Below are 18,991 nucleotides of genomic sequence, written 5' to 3'. Positions count from 1 at the left end.
GCGAGCTATTAGTGCGCGAGGGCGGGGGTCCGGTGTAGTCATTCAGAGCCAGAGTGAACGCAGGCGCCCCGTGGCATAACGCAGTAATGGCTCCGTGGGCAGGCAGAAGGTGTCAGTGGAATTATTTTGGTTCGGCAGCAGAAGCAGTGGTAATAAAGTGCTCTCCGGGTATTTGTTCTCCTGCAGGATCAAAGGGATTCCTGACAGCTAAGCGACTGAAATGGAGCGTGCCGTTGTCCGCCTTTAACCCAGCTACGGAAAGGCGATGTACCAAAATAGCTGGTTTAGGCATTGAAATACTGTCCCTCTGTCCCTGTGGGTCAGTATTGAGAGTATTGCCCAAAGTGGTAACTCCTCTGCTGCAAACTTTTAATAGCTGTGCTCCCGCTCTGCTGCTCCAAGCAGAGTGCCGGTGGTTTCTCAGCGCTGTAGTCACCTCGTGCTTAAATTCTGCCAAAGAAACAAGTGAGGATTTAATGAAAATCGTGTTTCTGAGCCGCGCACGAGTGTGTCTCGTTAAAGCCAGGTCATGTCTTCTCCCCATCGTGGACACAGCACAGCTAGTGCGGGAAATACGGCAATTTTGATTCCAAGCCAGTGAAAATGGTTGTTTGTAAATGTGTTGCATCAGATGTGTCAATGGATGTAATTAAGGAATGAAGGCTGCTGCACACCCCTAATTAAGGGGATTAACAGCTAAAGCTGCCTGATTTCACTGCTGGGTGGAAAAAACAAACAGACTGACGGGTGGAAACGGCTGGGAGGCCAAGTCTTGGGTAGGGCGGTTCTGCTGCTGCCAGGTCCATACCAAAAGGAGCAGCTCTGGGGAGGGTGGCGGGGCTGGGCAGCTCTGTAATTTGTGCATCTTTGACTGCTGAGCGCTGAAGGAGATGTTTGATTGCCACTTTGCGCTCCCTCCCATTTGCTTTCTGTTCCTGGTGCAGACGGGAGGGTTTTTGTCCCCTGCCAGCCGTGCTGGGATGTGGCCCCGGGGAGGTCACAGGCGTGTGCGTCACCCCGCAGTGGGTGGGTGTCCTGCTGTCTCCCCACCTTCTCTGTACCAGTTACCAGCTCTTGGCTGCTTGGGACGGTGGACTGGGATCTTGTCGTGTAGAAGCAGAAGTGAGATGTGTGTATGAGGTGCTGGGTGCAGGGCAGGGCCTTCAGGCATCCACGACGTGCTCTTGCGTGCATGAAATGGGCAATATTGTGCCAAATCTGGGACAGTGGATGTTGTGTAATGGAAGCATTAGGAAGCTGTGCTTGATGTGGGCCTCTCCCTAGCTTTTCTAAGGTGAGAACTACTTTTGTCGTGGGATGAGGACTGCCAGTGAGGGTGTCTCTGAAGGGCTGCTGGGGGAACACTCTCTGCATGGGAGGCATTGCAGTACCTGCTGTGATTTTCCAGGAACCATCTTCTCGTTGTGTTCTCCAGCTTGTGAAGTCAACCCAGGGGGAAGGACGACTTTGGGGTCACTGAGCAACGTGAGTGGGAAAGATGGGAAGAAAACCATCTCTGTGGAGGTGGTGTTAAGCGTCCAAGTGCATGCCTGGGCCATGCAGTGCTCTTCTGTAATCCATGGTGCTGCGTTTGCTGGGGCAGTGTCCTTCTGGGGCCTTGGTGCACTTGACTTTGTCCAAGTCAAACTGAGTCAGTGCCCTCAGGCTTTACAAGCAGCATCTGACTCTTGGGTAGGAGTGTTTGGGAAAACATCTGAACGACTGGTCTGCAGGCCTGCCTGCTGATGATGCATGGAGCAGGCCTGGTTGAGAATGTGGTTGCACCCAGGCTTTAAATGGCCCGGGATGTTTGCGTGCTCTCCTTAGGCCCAGGCAGGACCCTGGAGATGCGCAGTGGGATAATCCCCGTGGGATGTTTTTCTGGGAATGGTGCAGAGTTTGAATTAACTCATCTCCTGCGCTATTAAAAAAAATGAAAAAAGGAAAAATAAAGAGGGGAGTTTTCTGGAGCAGGTGTCTCCCCGCCTTCCTTTTGTGCCCGATGCCGACAGAAGATGCTCTGCTGTTCCTAGCCGTGAGGGAAGGTCAGCAGCTGGCTGGGGCCTGCATCCCAGTTTGCATTCCCTGTTGCTGTGTGCTTTGGGGAGCTGCAGCCTGATCGGAGAGGGCTTGTGAGGCTTGTGCTCCTGCAGGCTCTTCTGGTTTTGTTAGGGGACTTTAACCACTTAGTGGCTTCTAAAGCTAAGCTGCATGGTCATGGGGGTTTTCAAATGGTTAAAGGTTGAATTATTTCTGTGATACTGGGAGTACGCAGCTTGAGGTTTGTGGTAGGGACAGGTTTCTCCTCTTTCCCAGCCCTGGTGCTGCTGTGTGTGATGCTGAGCCCTGGAAGGAAAAGAGGAGATTTGGAGACTTCAGGAAAGGGAAAACGCTGAAGGGTGGCAGCTTCCTGAAACAAAACCTTCCCCTTGCTTGGGAGCCAAGTGCCGGCGGCTGCTGCTGTGAGCATGATACCTGCAGTGGTATGTACCTACCCAGCAAAACTCAGCCTCGCAAACCTCCCTGTTGCTGACTCATTTGTCCTGGGCTCAGTGAAGCTTTTGCAGCCATCGCAGCCGTGTCTCCAGAGCCAGCGACCGTGGTGGGGCTGGGTCACTCCAGGCTGGTGGATGCTGAGGAGATCTCCAGCTTCTCCGTCCCCTGCATTGCCCTGCAGGTGTAAGTGAGAAGGGCTTGGCCATCCTGTTGAGAAAACCAAGAATTGAGGGATTTGGTAGGATAATCTGCAGCTGGCCAGCACCTTCCAGCACTCCTAGATGAGGCGGGGAGGATCATTAAACTTTAAAAGTGCAAGTTCAGGGCTTGCTGATAATGACTGTTGTCCCCTTGCAGCCCCCATCTGTGGTGACCACGCTGGAGAGCAAATCATGTGAATAAACTCAGCCTGCCAGCCGTTACCAGCTCATTAAAACAGCATCAAAACTACGTTGCTGGTGCCTCTGGGCCGAGCCTTGTAGCACTGGTTCAGGCAGCATGTCCTGGGACATCCCTCACCGCAGACTCTGGCCAGGGAGAACATTTGGAGTGTTGGTGTCAGGAGGAGAAGAAACAGTGGCTGATTTATAGGAGAAAAGGTCTTGAAATCAGCTTAGGGTAGTGTGGATGCTAACTTCTTTAAATATCCTTCATACTGAAGCAGTAAGCCCATCTTAAAGCCCGGACTGAGGATGCTTTCAGGTGGCTTTTACCTGGGCTTGGCAGAGGGCGGGCCCAGCGTGATGCAGGCCCTGCCAGCCGTTCTTGTAAGCGGTTCCTTAGATAGTTTAAATGACGTGTGTTTGTTGTGCAGCTAATAATGTCAAGGTTATTTTTAGTGAATTTTGGGTGTTGTACCAGGGCGTGGCAGATATATTTGGGGCACTCGGATGAATGCAAATTGTGCTGCAGCGTGTAACTACAAATCAGGCTGTTGAGCATGATCTCCCCGGCATGCAGCAGAGGAGCGGCCCGCGCCTGCGAGTGGAGTAGCAGCAGATGATGGAGCCCGTTAAAAGCTTTTAGCATCAAACACCCTTCTGGCTGCTGGTGCCGCGACGGTACGGACTGGGCAGGGGCCTGTCACGGGTGGGATTTATCCAGCAGGCAGCTGTGTATCAAAGGAGTGTGTGGGTCCCTCTTGGGTTCTAGTTATAGCTTTGGTTTGGAAACAGCCAAAGGGAAAACGACAACAGCAAAAAGCGCTTTACCCCTGTGTTTGAAAACCTGTAAGGAAGGAAAATGAGCCCCGTTATGTTAAACCTTGAGTGTAAATGAGGCATAGTGTGAGTAAACACATCTGTGTTCAGGCAGGGGAAAAAAAAAAAATAAACCTTTATGAATAATGTATGGAAAAAGTCCTCCTGTTCCATTAATTGAGATCTGTTGCTTATTTCTGTTTAACTGTTGCATTAGAAAGCGATGTACTGTTGGAAGAAGGCGGCTGTCGTCACGTGCGGCACTGGCGTTACCATCTCTGTTTTGCTGTCATCGCCGCCCTGGGTACTCCTCCAGTGCAGAGTCGGGAGCGGCTGGGGTGGAGTGACCTGCTGGGACGAAGCCCACATGTCCTTGCCTTTGCTCGCTCGTGATGAACTGTCACTCGCTTGTGGGGTCTGCACTGTTCCCACTGCTTTTATTTGCACAGATTTTTGGTGCCTGCCTCGTTTCACGTGTGCTGGGCTGCCCGTGCGGGAAGCTGGCGGCTGGAGCAGCTCCCGGGGATGCTATCTGCAAAGCGCAGGTGCCGGAGCTGCCCCTGGGGTGGGGACGGGTGCTGGGGTCCCTCCCTTCCTCTGTGAGGTCGGGCAGACACCGGCTCCTTCCGCAGAGGAGGGTTTTGATGCCACTGCCACCTGCAAGGCTGAGCTCCGTGGCCATTTCCTCGGTGGATTTGGTGCGGTCAGGTGGTTTGGAGGCTTGTTTCTGTGGAGGGGGAGCTTCGGCAGCGCCGTGCGTTAGAGGCGAAATGTTGTTTCTGCTCTGATCTCTGCTGAAGCGGGGGAAGGGAGCCCCGAGAGTTGCTTCTGCTGCTCGCTACGGGGTAGGAAGCAACACTTTTATTGAACTGTCAGTTTTCTCAGTCTTTTTAGCAAACTACTGATTGGCTTTTGGGTTGCAGCAGGAGAAGGGATGGTCTGTGAGCAGCTTTATTTTGCTGGCAGCCTTGTGCACGCGCCTTGCCCGTGGCTCTGTTCTGGGTCCAACCGCTCCGTTGAAGTGAGTTTTCCTAACAGGTCTCACATGGGCAGCCTTTCCCAACCCATTGCTAAAGGCAAGGCTCCAGTGACGAGTATGTGTTTTCATTTGAATTTCAGTGCTTTACCGATGAGCAAAGCCCCTGAATTCTGCCATAAGGAGTCCTGCAGCATCCGGGAGGATTTCTGAGGATACAGAGGAGGAGCTCCTGGCTCCCTTCGCTTGGAACGCACTCACTGCTCCGTTTAGTCAGGTCATTTTATAAGCCCAGTCTTCAGTTTGACATAAATGATTTGCTTTCAGCAGATGGTGAGCTACTATATTTTGCCCTCATTTAAATAGGAAGGCTGTACGATTCTAGAAGATGAAAGAGGGGCACGGCACTGCCGACGCACAGTAGATTACGAGGGCTGGTCTGGTGAGAATTAAATCCAGGCGGTTGTAATGTGCCATCTGTGGTGTGCTGGGTGGTTTATTTTTCCCCCGTTCCATGAGGCTCCTGAAGTCTCTTGTTTCCCTCTGGGTAAGGCAGCATCGCCAGCTGAGCCACAGCGTCCCTTTTGTTCAGGACCCAAAGTACCAGCACAAAAGGATGGTGCGTGTTAATTCCAACAGGGGTTATAAAATGCTATATTATTCCTCTAATTATTCCTCTACTAAAATACATTAAATAAATTCTGAAAGATTCTGGTGCTTTACAATATTCTCAAGCTGTTTGAATTTCTTCTTGAGAGGCTCGTTTTATTGTGTTTGAATTTCTTACTTTGTTTAAAAAACCCAAACAGCTCTCTGCTCTGTTTTTTTTAACTGTAGTAAAAACCACGTGTAGGATACGCAACTCAAACACACGCGTAGGACGAGTCCTGCTTGTGGCAGTTGCAGTTTCCTCCTCTCCCACGCCAGATGCAGGTTTGTTGCACATGCACCAGGTCTTAAAAAAATGGAATTTTCAGCCTATGCGCGTTCTATATCAGAGCAATGTTCTATGTGGTTTCCCTGGTGAATTGTGTACTTTTCACACACATTATGAAATGGGAAGGAATGCATTTAAAACAAATAATGCTGTTGCTGAATCTGTTTGATTTTTTGCCTATTTTTAGCAGAAATTTCTCTCTGATCGTTGTCTCCAGCCCCTCCTGGAGCCGTAGCATGTGGCGAAGCCACACATTTTTGGGTAGGAAGGTCAAGACAGTTTGTTCCAGCAGTGTGATTGCCGTTATCTGGCATTGGGCATGGCTGCAAAACCGTTTGTGTTTCTGAGAAATGAGCCTTCCTGGTGGACAGTCCTTTTTCTTCTCTGTCTGAAAGACTAAAACACTGGGAATTAAGTTATAGTGCGAGCCATAAATTATTTTTTTCAGGCTTGGAAGCAAGGATAAGTTAGATTTTACTATTACTATAGGTATTTAGGTATTTCTGTGCCTAAATAAGAGAGGCTGGAGCACGCTGACAGGTAGGAGACAGTGATAGACACACATCTAAATATTAGTGGTTTTTTGAGCCTCTGTAACTTGTCACTAAACAACCCAAATGAGCAGCATTGTTATTTGCAGAGAACTAACACAGCGTCACTGAATGATAGCTGTCTGGGCGCCCAGGCACAGCGGGTGAGCAGTTCAGCGGCCTTGCCTCCAAGCTTGGAGGCTTGCTCACCAGTGAGCTGTTGGGCTACTCCAAAATCCGTGTTCTGGATGAGTTGTCATGCACACACGCAGGATGGAAAAAGGGAATGGTTTGACTGGGAGGGTGGTTGTCGTTCCACGTCTGCCTGCAGCCCATGGAACGGTGTGGGGTTGAAGTAATAAGCGTTGGATTGAACCATGGATGCCAGGAACAGAGTGAGCAATGAGCCCTTGCTTTCCTTTTAAGCCTCAGGTCCATTTTGTTTAAAAGATTTTGGTGCAGAAAAGCAGGGGTGTGTAGGTGACAGTGAGCCTGCAGAGCCCTCTTCATTCCTGAAGCGCTGATATTCCGGGAGGTCCAGGTCCTCTTCTGGGGGCTGGTCTGGTGCTGGTGAAGGGGGGTGCGGTCAGTGGGGAGGTCGACCTGCAGTGTGGGTGTCCTCAGTGGGGAGAAGCCTGTTTGTCTTCTCCCCACAGGCTGCTCTGGGTGTGTTTAATTGCCTTGTCGTCAGATTGCTTCCTGTTGATAAAGTTGTCTTGTCTAGAGTAGGATGTTCTTAAACTTAAAAATACTTAAACATAAATACATACTTGAACTCTTTTCTGATGGGATTTTTACTCTGAAAGCTCTGTGTGGGATCATATCTAAGTTTTGCCATTATTTTCTTATTTCCATAGTGTTAAACGCCCTCTCTACATTAGACTTGTGAAGAGCCTGCCTTTTACAGGCTGTCTGGCATCAAACCCTCATCTGAAAAAAAACCCAAATCCAGCATTTACAAGCATGGCAGCTCAGAGTGAGAGGTGAGCAGCACTGCTTGGGTGCTCCTGCAAGAGCAGAGCGCTCTCCTTCAGCGTCCTGGGAGCTCCCGCGGCACCTGCAGGCTCTGCAGAATTGCCTTCTGGAATAGTGATGGAAAAAAAATTAATTAAAAACAAAAATAAAAAACAGCCTACTTGTGGTTTGGCTGTGGGCTGTGCTTTCTCCAACTAAGGAGTTGAAGAGCAGCAGAGCAGGAACCTCGCTCTTCATGTCAGCTCTGTGATGGGCTGGGTTGGAAACAAAACACTAATTAGCAAACATCTCCGTGCAGCAGAGGTGCTTTTTTAAAAATAATATGGCCTCTTGGTTATGTTGCTCACTTATGAATCTCTTTGCTTTCAGTTGAGAGCTTAGGAAACCATTTCTGAACATAAAACTTCAAAGGGACGGAACCAGCCACGAGCCCACGCGTCGGAGAAGCACACTCAGGTCTCGCAGCAAGGTGTTTGCCTGCATGCAGTGGGTTACTGGGGCTGGCCACCACTGCTAAACTTTATTGGGAAGGGAAGGGCTCCTATGTGCCCATCTCCGCATCCCCCGCCCCGCCGAGGCGATCTGGCTGAGATAGTTCCCAGGGGATTGAGGAAAGACGCAGAGACGTTTGCTCATCTCCAGCCAGACCCACTGTCCCGCGCTGGGACAGGTCCGTCACTGTGGCTTTGAAATCCAAACAAGTCAACATGTCTTGTTCCAGAATTGTTGGTATTTAAAGAGAGAAAACTCGGCCTAGAGGAAATGTTTGTTTGTGGACTGTCCCTCTTGTTTACTGTGGCTGATAAGAGCTGCTCTTCAGCTGTGCCCTCCCTGCGGCTGGGATTGCAGGAGCCTTTTTATTTTGAAGAGAGCAATGTGCATCCAGTGTGTGTTTTGATAATGATTCTTACAAATGGATTTATTCAAAACAAACATAGTGGGAAGCAACTACAAAGCAGACTGCTTTGGCAGCTGGTACAAAAAGGAGCTTGCTGTTGTGTGTTTGTGATGGGACGGTCTCACAACATGTCCATCCCGCTCTGTGCGTGCCGGGGCATCAGGAGCTTTGCGCTGGGAGTTGGACGTGGTGGATCTGCCCTGGATCGTGGGCTTGGGGTGATGTGTGTAGCTTGTTGCCTCCTGCACTGCCTTCTAGCATCTCTAGGAGTTTTTGGAGCACTGTCGAGAGCGTGAGTTGGCTGCATGATGGCTGGCGTGACTCTGCAGACGGAGCCGCATGTCAGTGACAGGGCCAGCAGTGTCCGTCGCAAGGGATTGCAGGAGGAAGGGAAACACCTGAGCTGCAGGGGTGAGCCACTGGCTCTGCCGTCTGCAAACCGATCACCGCTCTGTGCCCTCCCAGAGAGCATGCAGCCCCATCAGAACCTCTCCTGAACCCCAACCGCAGACGTTCCTCGTTTAGGGGAGAAGAAAGTTCAAGGTTGTAGATTTTTTTTTTTTTTTTTTTTTTTTTTTTTTTCCCTGCTTTCCCCTCGAAGCGAGCGGCAGGTGCGGAGCTGCCCCGTCTTTGAGGGTGGTGGGAGCCGGCTGGGTGCTGCATGAACCCGCCGTAGCCTTTCCTCTCATTTGGATGGTACAGCTTTCTTGTGGAGCCTGTGATAATCTTTCAGAAATAAACTCCTGCGAGACGTCTGGGGAAATGAGGTGACATAATGCCCAACTCAGCAGCGTTTTGGAGAATTACCCTTGGGTGCCCTCGCTGCCTGGGTTGGACTATGCCAAGCTGGCCTCTCTTCTCCGTGCAAGGTGCTGGAGGAGGAGAGCCGATGCAGTGTGGTTTTCTGCACAGCTGTGTCTTTGTCTAGCTCAGAGCCTTGCCATGTCTGGGTTTTGGCAGCATCTTTGCCTCATGATGTCCCTGGTGCATTGGGTGCCTGCAGAAGCCTGTGCAGTCTGTCTGCTTGGATGCCCATTTTCCTGAGAAAATTAAGGTAGAAAGCTGCTGTTTCAGTGGTCTCCACCTCTCCATTGGGTTTGGAGAAACTGGAGCAGCTCACCAAGGGGAGACGGTGTGTAGGAGATGAGGCTGTAAATCTGGCTTCTGCAGCAGACTAACGTGGGCCCTGCAGCGTGTCCCCACAGCTGGCTGGCGAGGCTCGTCCACATGAAGAGGTTTCGTAGAGTTCAGAGAGCCTGTCCCAAACCTGGCACCACTCAGAGTCACTCGGATGGGAGCACAGACCCCTTGGGTTACCATCTCTGCTTTTCCAAAACCCCTCCTTGCCAAAAAAAAAAAAATAAAAAAAATAAAAAAAAAAGAAGCAAAACTCAAACCAAAAACTTTGTAAACTCAGGAAGTCTGTGTTGCTGGAGAAACAAATTCAGGGAAGGTGTCTAATGCTGCTTTGCTTTAACTGCAGCATTAGGAATAGCATCAAGCTTTTGCATTAAGTGCAAGGGAAGAGCACTTTGGAAAACTTGGAGCTCTGTCAAGCACTCTGGTTATTTTGGCAATCAGGATGAGTTAAATTAAAATTGCTGAAACGCAATAACATGTAGGAGGGTGACATCTTGAAATGCTTCTTCATTTCTGGTGCGTATTTTGTGCAAATGTTTGTGTGCTGCGGCCTGGGTGGGGGATTGAAGGACATGTTGGATTATATGCTGTGTGTAAGCAGCGGCAGTTTATTGCTGCGGATACATGTGATGTGCCACGCAAAGATTAGTTCTATCCTCTCTAAAGCATGATTATTTTGGGGCCTCTTTATACCTTAAATAGATACTCTTCTCATGTGATTTCCATCTTTTTGTGTCAACAACCCAGGCTAAAGTTGAAGTAAACATTGCATCAGCCTAGTAGCACGGGCTCTGAGGAAATCTGCTGTCCGTTACGAGGACTGTTTGGAAGCTGTTCCATTTTACATTTTTCCAGTGCGCAATGCGACCATCTCATAAATCCTGAAGCCTGCTTGGCTCCGCTGGACCTGTCTTGTGCAGATCAACAAAGCTGACCAACACCGATGAGCAGTGTCCGAGCGGAGCAGCAGCATGGTTTATTGTGTTTAGATATCCCCATTTTAAGTTTGTGGTGAGAATCTGTGGCCTCTTTCAGGGACATTTAGAAGTGAGCAGCTGTTAGAATTGGTGGCCATGCAATTTTTGACTCTCTTTGGCCGCATGAGTTTTCTCTCAAGCAGTGTGTTTCTTGTTCCAGTTGCAGTGGTTGAGAAGAATGCTGGAAGCCATCATGGGCCGTCTGGGGTTTTGGCATGGCCGAGTGGGAGGAAGGTTCCTGGGCCATGTGTGTGTCCTCATCTGCTCCGCTGCCACAGCCAGTGCTGCCAGAGGGAAACAGGGACTTGGAGCAAGAGAAAAAAAAATTATTTACTGACAGAGTGGTCAGGCACTGGAACAGGCTGCCCAGGGCAGCGGTGGGGTCGCCATCCATGGAGGTGTTCAAAGAACGTGTAGATGTGGCACTGCAGGACGTGGTTTAGTGGACACGGTGGTGCTGGGTTGATGGTTGGACTTGATGATCTTGGAAGTCTCTTCCAACCTTAAAGATTCTATGATTCTAAGACCTCAGGACAGCCCTGTGGAGGAAGACCCTTGCCATCTCCTCCCCTTTCCCTAATCTTGTTTCAATTTTTTAATCATTTGCTCTTGTTAGACTGCAGACCTGGTACCAGGGGGTTTAGTGGTTTGGAGTCAGCATTGTCCGAATGGTGGAAGATGCATGGGGAAACATTGATAGAGATGTTTCTTTCAAAGCAAACCTTAGCAAAATGAATGATTTGTTTGCTCTTAATGTAGGCTGGAGTCGACAGTGCAAGGTGTAACTGGAGAACGTGGTATGTCTGTGCTTCTGGCTTGGTTTGAATAGCTTAACACAGGCGTAAATAGTGGAAAGGTCTTGATTGAGACCTTCTGCATCTCTCTTACAGCATCATCATGACAACAGAGAAGAGTCTAGCAGCAGACGCCAACAATTCGGAGCAGCAGCAAGCCAAGGAGGAGGAAGGAGCTGCTGAAACACAAAAGCAAGAGGCTTCCCTAGAGGCAGGGGCTCAGCAAACATCGGAGGGACAGCCCGCAGCAGGACAGAAGCAAAAGGCCTCCAACGGCAATACGCCCACACACGAGGAGCAGAGCAAGAAGGAGCGCCGCACCTCCGAGGGCCGGGGTCTCTCCCGTTTGTTCTCATCCTTTCTCAGGAGGCCCAAATCTCAGGTGTCCGAAGAGGACAAAGACACTGATGCTCCTAAAGAGGTGGGAGGTGACCAGAAAGACCTGGGATTAGGAGCCAGCCCTGATGAAGACATCCTGGTGAAAGCCCCAATTGCAGCTCCTGAGCCTGAGCTCAAAACTGATCCGTCGCTAGATCTCCATTCCTTAAGCAGCGCGGAAACACAGGTAACACACCCTGCTCTACCTGGCGTGCTCCCTGCTGTTCTTGATAATGTGTCTTTAGCCAAAGCCATAAAAACTTCATATCTTGGGATGGGAAGCTTGATCAGAAAAACTCATGAGATGCTGAAAAGGCTCTTCTCAGCACCCTGTGTTGCATCGCCTACTTTCCACTTTTGCATTCCTGTATCAGACTGTCCTGCATGACACCTGCTCCTGAAGTTGTGCTCACATTTCACAGCATAGCTTAAGATGCCCTGTGCTGACTCTTTGCTCTGCTGAGGCATGGGAAATCACATCAGAACTAGGGTTCAAATTCATAATTCATGACAGAGCGATTGCTCATCGGGATGCCCTTGGTGCATGCAGAATAAAGGCAGGTCAGTGGCATGAGGTGAAGATTGCAAGAGAATGTGGGTTTGGGAAAGGGTTTCTTCAGCTTCAAGGAGTGCAAACGTGGCATTTCAGGACTTGGTCATCTGTGCAGTCTGGGCTAGTGCTGAGCCTGCCAAAAGCAAATATTTTCTGCTTATGCATCATGTAGACAGGGATTTCTGCATGGCATGTAGGCTGAGCCCCGCTCCTGGTAGCTGTCTGATGTCTGCTGTTTACAGCCAGGGTCATTTTTCATGCGAAATTTAAAGTTTCTAAAGCATGGTAGAAACTGAGGCAGACACCCCCGCAGGGAGACACTCACAAAGCTGCAGCTGGTTATTGATTTGGGATGTCGGATGCCCCCTCTTACTCCTTTGGTAATCACAGCTCTGCTGTTGCTAGTGCAGCTGCCCGGAGCTGGAGAAAGGTGGGTGCCCCTTCTGCTGCGATGAGGATTTCTTACAACCCAGCCTCCTTGCTGGAGTCATCGCACGTTCGTGGTAAAATCTGGATTACTCACCCTGCTGCCTTCAGTTTTGAATGGGCTCTAGGAAGGTGTTGCATATCTGCAAACTCTGACTTTTGGAGCAATATTTGGCAAGTGTTGCCGAACGTAGGCAGGAATTGTAAAGACACCTCCATGAAAACAGAGTTGTAGAGAAGGTAATAGGTAACACCTTTTTCTTTCTTTTCCCAAATTTCTGAGCCTGTGAAAACCATGGGATGATGTCTGCTTGTGTTTTGTACCTCTGAGCATTGGGATTAGCAGAGTGGAGAGGAGCTGGAAATCTTCATGCAATTTCAGCCCAGAAATAGTGTCTTCAAGAGGAAATGCATGACTTCTTTCTCTATTTAACTTTGATTTTCTGCTTCTGAGTGCGTGTGAGTGTGCACCCACGGCCTTCCTTCACCATGGGCTGTTCATTTCAGACGAAACATTTGTGCTTTTCTTTTTTTTTTTTTTAGTTCTTATTTTAGATCAACGTCAGTGGCTTTTTGAACTGTGACACTCGGCAGATATTTCTGCTGTGAAAGCGTTTGCGAGGTGCTGCCTGTTTGATAAATGCTGACCGACGGGCATTACGAGCTTTGATTCCCTGCTCCCGATTGTCCCGGCCCTGCTGGAACAGAAGTCAGCAGCTTGTGGACATTATTTAGTTTTTAAATACCTCCGTGCAGTTGTGCCTGGGTGTGATTTCATGAGATGCGATGGGCTGAAAAGACAGGGTTTTGCTCTTCCCCTGCCGCAGCTGCGCGCTCCTGCTGCATCGAGCCGCTTCTAGCGCTTGTCAGAGCCTGCCATGAACTCGTTTAACCCGCTGAAATGGCAGTGGAAAAAAAAATCCAGTTTCCTTCCTCCTTCTGTCTCCAAACTGCATCTCTTTCTGCAGTTTTAGTGCATTAAACTGGCTTGCAAAGTGCTTCAGTAAGCAAAGAGAGAGTAGTATGAGGGCTGCCTTCCCTTTTTGGTGGCAGAGAGCTGCTCGGTTGGCTCAGACGGCCGTGAAATCTCAGCGCTGACTCCCCCTTTTAGTGCCACCGCTGCCGTACAGGTGGCCAAGGCGCTGGAGCAAAGCCCCTCGCCCGTGGGGGCGTGGGGGCCCGTGTGGTGGGCACGCTGGGTGTCTGGCCTAGCAGGGGAAAAACTTCCTGGTCCAAAAGGTGCTGTCATTACAACCATGAAAATTTGCATCATATAATCTGCCCTGATTTCTCTAATCAACCCTTTTCCCTTTTTCATTCCATCCTTTGTTAAACGAAGACTTGAGAATGATTTGAAAGGCTTTAAAAATTAACATCATTGCCTTCCTCACCCATGCTGCTGCCCCAGGTCCCGGGTTACACATTTAGCTCAGATAATTAATTCTGGAGCAAGATCCCAGCCGTGCAGTGCACCTATGCAATGCTTGTTTCATGTGATGATTTTTTTCTTTGACACATCTAAATTTGCAACTTGGGTGACGTGGGGTTTCAGCCTGCGCAGGAGGAGAGGAGGGACGAGCAGGAGCCGGACAGCGGAGACCCGGGGGGCAAGGAAGGAGGGGAGGCGAAGGAAGAGAGCGCCAAGCCAGAGCCAAAACAAGAGACTGCGGAGACCAAAGCAGAGAAGGATTTGAAAGCTGCCCAGAGAGCAGTAAAAAGACACAGGAATATGTACTGCAAAGTTGTCTTGCTGGATGATACCATCTTTGAGTGTGCCGTGGATGTAAGTACTTTTGGGGTTTGTTTCTGCTTCTCTTTTCCCTCTCCCTTCTCCCCTTGAAAAATCACCGCGAACACAATTTGATAGGGGCCTAATTTGCTGCCAGTGAATTACATGGCAGGCTGTACTGCAGAGCAATCTTACTGCAAGGTATCACACCTTATTTAGTGTGTTGTAAAAACCTCTGGGTGCTTAGGAATTTTTTTAAAATTGTTTGCAATTTCCAGGGTGCCTTGCTTTATAAAGGTGGGGGGAAGTCTAAAAAAAAAAAAAAGTTATATTACTTGCTGCTTTTACTTGCTTTTCACCTCTCTCATTTGTATCCCAGACTAGAGTTTAGGGTTTTGTGTTAGGCTGGGATTGTCTAAATACCTTCTGCGCCTTTCCTTTGAATAAAATGGGATGTCAAGTTGATTTGTGCTTTTCTGTTCACCCGAGATATCTTCACCTCTCAAGCTGCTGGCTAATGTAACTCCTGGAGCTTGAATGTAAAGAATAACATGCTGTGTTTAGCCTACAGTTGGCTGTATTTGCAGTAAACAATTTGAAATTATTATGTTGACTTACAGCCCTGTGAAGCCCTTCATCTGAGAGCTTTTCTTGTGCTTTACTTTGTGCATTCCCTCACAGCTCTGTCTTGCTGTCAGGGCAATAGAAAGCTAGCAGAAATCCTCATTTCGGTATTGAAGTACTTGTCCAGAATATTAATAATCTGGTACTTACCATTCGAGCATATTTCCATCAGCTTGTTTTTCCCCAGTCCCGCTGGCTAAATGGGCCGGGAGAGGGTATTTGGGCACAGGGCTCCTTGTGAAAGCAGTTACCTTGGGTGATCCTGGGCAAGTAGGTCAGCGCCGGCTGTTTGTGTAACGCCGTCGCTGCTGCTGTTGCCTGGGATCAGCTTGGAGCATCACTGCCCCGATCGCCTTCCCCTTTGCTGAGGATTTTGCCTGCAGCCCCTGAAAGGAAACTATTCCCCAAAATGCTGGTGGCAGCTTGCCGTGGCTTTGTGCCTGAGTTTGCTGCAGCAGAGCCTTCAAATCACAGAAACACAGAAGGGTTTGGGTTGGAAGGGACCTTCAAAGCCCACCCACTCCAATCGCCCTGCCAGGAGCAGGGACATCTCCAACCAGATCAGGTTGCTCAGAGCCCCGGCCAACCTGGCCTGGAATGTTTCCAGGGATGGGGCATCCACCACCTCTCTGGGCAGCCTGGGCCAGTGCTCCACCACCCTCAGTGTAAAAAATTTTCATCATATCTAATCTGAATCTGAGGCAGATTCTATTTTGAAACTATTAGCCCTTGTCCTGTTGCAACAGGCCCTGCTGAAGAGTCTCTCCCCATCTTTCCTGCAGCCCCATTTAGGCACTGGGAGGCCGCTCTGAAGTCTCCCCGGAGCCTCCTCTTCTCCAGGCTGAACAGCCCCAGCTCTCTCAGCCTGGCCTCACAGGAGAGGTGCTCCAGCCCTCTCATAATCTCCGTGGCCTCCTCTGGACCCTCTCCAACTGGTCCACGTCCTTCTGATGTTGGGGGCTCCAGAGCTGTGCCTCAGGGATGTTTTCTTTCATGCTTTTGGACTAAAAGGATATTTATTCCTAGAGCCAGTTCACTTCTGCAGGAATTGGAAAAAAAAAAAAAAAAAGGAGATAGGAATGCTCAGAGTGTATTTCTGGAGGCAAGAAATTGTGTGCTAAGCAGCTTTTGATGCGTAAGACAAAACTGAGGAAGCTGGGTTTCATCAGCAGATGGGATTGATGAAAAGACTGCAGAAACGATGGTCTTTGGTTCTGAGCTGCTCTTTCTTTTGTGAACGTGGTAAGTCAGGTTGCCCTCAAAATGGGAGACTATAGCGTGGGTTGCAGCACCCCACGTTGGTCATCTGTTGATCAATGCCTGATTGTGTGACAGCCTGGACCTGGGAGATACCAGTGCAGCAGGTGTAATTTGGGAGGGAAGAATCATACAGATCCTTGGTGTTTGTTGAGTTGTGTTGAGAAGCTCAGCTTATGCGGGGCTTCAGATGTGGAGCTGGTGGTAGCAGATGGACCCACTGCAGCTCCTGTTGCCTCTCTGGTTTGAATTTTAATGCCTGATGCTCTTTCCTGTAAGGGATGCTTGCTCAGAAACTGCCAGGAGATCTGATTTTGAGCTACTCAGGACTTTTTTCCCTTCTTGGCAGCGTACAGGGTGGTTTGGTTATGGTCCCTTCCTTCCCTCTCCTGTGAACGAGGGCAGGCAAAAACCAGCCTGTCCTACAGAATTTCTTTTGTCTATTTGCAGAAACATGCCAAGGGGCAGGATCTACTTAAAAAAGTCTGCGACCACCTTAATCTTCTGGAAGAAGACTACTTTGGTTTGGCCATATGGGACACGCCAAGCTCCAGGGTAAGCGGCTGCTGTTGCCTGGTGTTCTGCACCCAGGCGGGTTCAGCTCTTTCAAAGGATCATCTCCCCTGGGGACGAGGTGGTGCGTAAGCTCTTCTGAAAACTCCTTTTGGTGTCCTCCCTAAAAAAGGACTAAGAGGGTCATCACAGAGGCAGAAATAGTGAATACATGACTACAGGAGTGTGGATTTTAATAAAAAAGCTATGTGAGTTTGGATCTTCACATGGAGAAAATTAATTATATTTACTGTGAAATTATGCCGTTAATTTGTAAAGCTATAGCTCAAGAAACCAGGCTGCCCTAGCGCTGGTGTCAGTGTTGGTTAAGGTTTGGCTGCAGCCAGCCAGCACAGTTTTGAGTTGAGGCTTTGCCCTGCAAAAGAGCACATGTGACTTCATACCAGAACTTTTACTCATATGGTTTCAGTTTAAGGCCTTTGTTTGGTTAGACTCAAGCAATGTCTTATCTTTTAAACCCTTGGCTATGCTTTAACTCAAGCAATTACTCAAGCTCTGTTTTATGAAGTTAGCTAAAAGCGTGCTAAATTGAAATCAAGGCCTCGCTTTTATGTCCTTTAGGCCGGTTACGTTGGTCCGTGTTCTGCCTGTTCCCGTGCTTCACCTACTGCAGTTGCTTATCGGCCAGGTTACTGTGCTGACAGACGTTGGTTGTTAAATACTTAATAATTGCAATTTTAATACACAAGCAAAATAAGACCCCATCGCTACTTGAGACTGGCAGAGCTCTGTCTTGGGTTTGTTTTACTGTCTCTGGTGTCTTGCTGTTCTTTTGTATGTGAAGTTTTTTGCTCTAGGAGTTTGTTGTGCTTGCAGGGGGAGGGATAGGTGTACTTTTAGATTAAATTAAGAGCGAAAAAGAGTTTAGCTGAAGCAGTTTAACATCTGACACTTGTGCTGTGGATAGCTCACTGCTGCATCTTTCAGGCCCCTGGATTTGTTTTTCTTGTGTCTAGGAGTGCTGGTGTCCATTCTTCCGAAAGCAAAAGCATGCACCTCCTTTCCCCTCAGCCAACAAGGGCTAAGAAGTCATGGAGCTTTTTAACTGTAGGAACTGAAAACAGACAGTTTTGTCAGATATGTGTCCCTGAGCTGGGAGCTGAGGAAGGTAAAGCCGCTGTGCATGACTTTAGCTCCTGTAAGCTGCTGGGTGGAAGTCTGGTTTGCTCTGCTGGGAGGAATTGCCATTCTGGGTTTTTTTTTGAGGAATCTTTCTGGTTATGTTTCATTGAACTTCAAAATGTGGAGCTCCTTCTCTCTCCTGCTGTAACTTCAAACAAGACCCAACGCTGAGTTGCTGATTCACAGGTAGAAATGATCTCAGTAGGAAACCAAGCGATAAGCTTGTACGCCTCACCCACCGCTGTGCGGGCAGGCAGAGATGCACGCCTGTGTTCCTGGACAGGGAAGGGTCCGGTGTGGCATTTTCCACCTTGATGTTTGGGGAATAAACCTTCCTGGGGACGGGCATTATCCCGCGAGGGAATAGGAGATGGTGACAGTGGACAGAGCAGCTAGGTGGCACTGAAGGAGCTTGGTGCTCATGCCGCTCTGAAAGGGAGGATTGTTTCCTAGCAGTGCGTGACACAACGTTGGATGAAAGTGCCGTTAATTGCTGTACCCGTCATTGTCTGCCGGATCAGGCAGGGTGAGTGCCGGCAATGCATGACTGCGCCCCAGGCTTGGTTGCTCAAAACTCAGCTGTTGCCACTGCTGTAACGAGCACCAGTGTGGACACAGAGATGCTCTGCTTAAAACAGTGGCTCTAAAAAGACAGCAAGTGACATGTCTGCCTTCCAGATGATTTTTGTTCCCCAGTTTTACAGACTAGAGCATATAAAAAGACAAGTAAGTATTGCTGTCTCCCTGCCGTGAAGTTCCGTGTCCTTCTGGTCAAGACAGATTAACTCAGGGGATTCAGTGGGTTAATTCCTTCACCTCGGGAGACCTGGATGTCCAAATCCTGCTCAGGGCTCGTGAAAATGAAGAAGGTGGTTTAATGCAGCCTTTCCAGGAGGGCTGCGAGCAGCGTGCCGTCCCTTTTGGCTGGGCAGACCCTGACCTCTGCAGAGGGAAAGGCTGGGTCTTGACGTGCAGGGAGTTACTCAGACCATGCTGGCAAAACCAGGAGTTGTTTTCTGAGGCTTATGTTGCACCACCATCCCACAAAACCCCAAATTACAGGAGGGAAAAAAAGGATATATTTCTAAATTTATAGCTGAGATAATTACTAGAAACTTGAGTCATACTTAAAAGAGACGAAGTTTGTATCACACTCCTATGAAATATTCCAGCCTTCCCCAGAGTTTTGATGTTTTCACTCATATTTCAGTGATTAGGTTGTTAAAAACATAGTTAACATTAGAAAGTCTTGGCAATCTTAGTTCTGAATAGGGCAAGTATGGAGACAGGTTGCCTAAAAGGAATGCAGACATCCTATTTGCCTATTTTTAAAGGTGCTGCAGGAAAAAAAAGTGTTTCATGGTTACCCTTCGTAGCTGGATGTGGCTGTGACTGTACCTCCTGCTG

General features: G+C 49.0%; 1 protein-coding gene across 20 annotated transcripts in view; it reads left to right on the top strand.

Moving 5' to 3' along the window:
* EPB41 (erythrocyte membrane protein band 4.1) overlaps nt 1–18,991 on the top strand; it is a 98,115-nt gene that overhangs the window by 34,287 nt on the left and 44,837 nt on the right. For 18 of the 20 annotated variants that reach the window (XM_086765110.1, XM_086765111.1, XM_086765112.1 and 15 more), the window contains 3 exons: nt 11,019–11,487; nt 13,832–14,062; nt 16,340–16,444. In XM_086765110.1, the coding sequence (XP_086621236.1) occupies nt 11,026–11,487; nt 13,832–14,062; nt 16,340–16,444 (798 nt within the window). In that variant the 5' untranslated portion in view covers nt 11,019–11,025. Of the gene's footprint in view, nt 1–11,018; nt 11,488–13,831; nt 14,063–16,339; nt 16,445–18,991 lie in introns of those variants that run through there. The other 2 variants (XM_086765119.1, XM_086765121.1) reach the window with 1 other exon arrangement.

This window comes from Chlamydotis macqueenii, chromosome 22 (genome assembly GCF_036417535.1).
Source record: "Chlamydotis macqueenii isolate bChlMac1 chromosome 22, bChlMac1.mat, whole genome shotgun sequence".
In the NCBI taxonomy this organism is placed as follows: domain Eukaryota; kingdom Metazoa; phylum Chordata; class Aves; order Otidiformes; family Otididae; genus Chlamydotis; species Chlamydotis macqueenii.
Note: the sequence above shows the minus strand (reverse complement) of the source record. Positions and strands in the feature narration are given on the sequence as shown.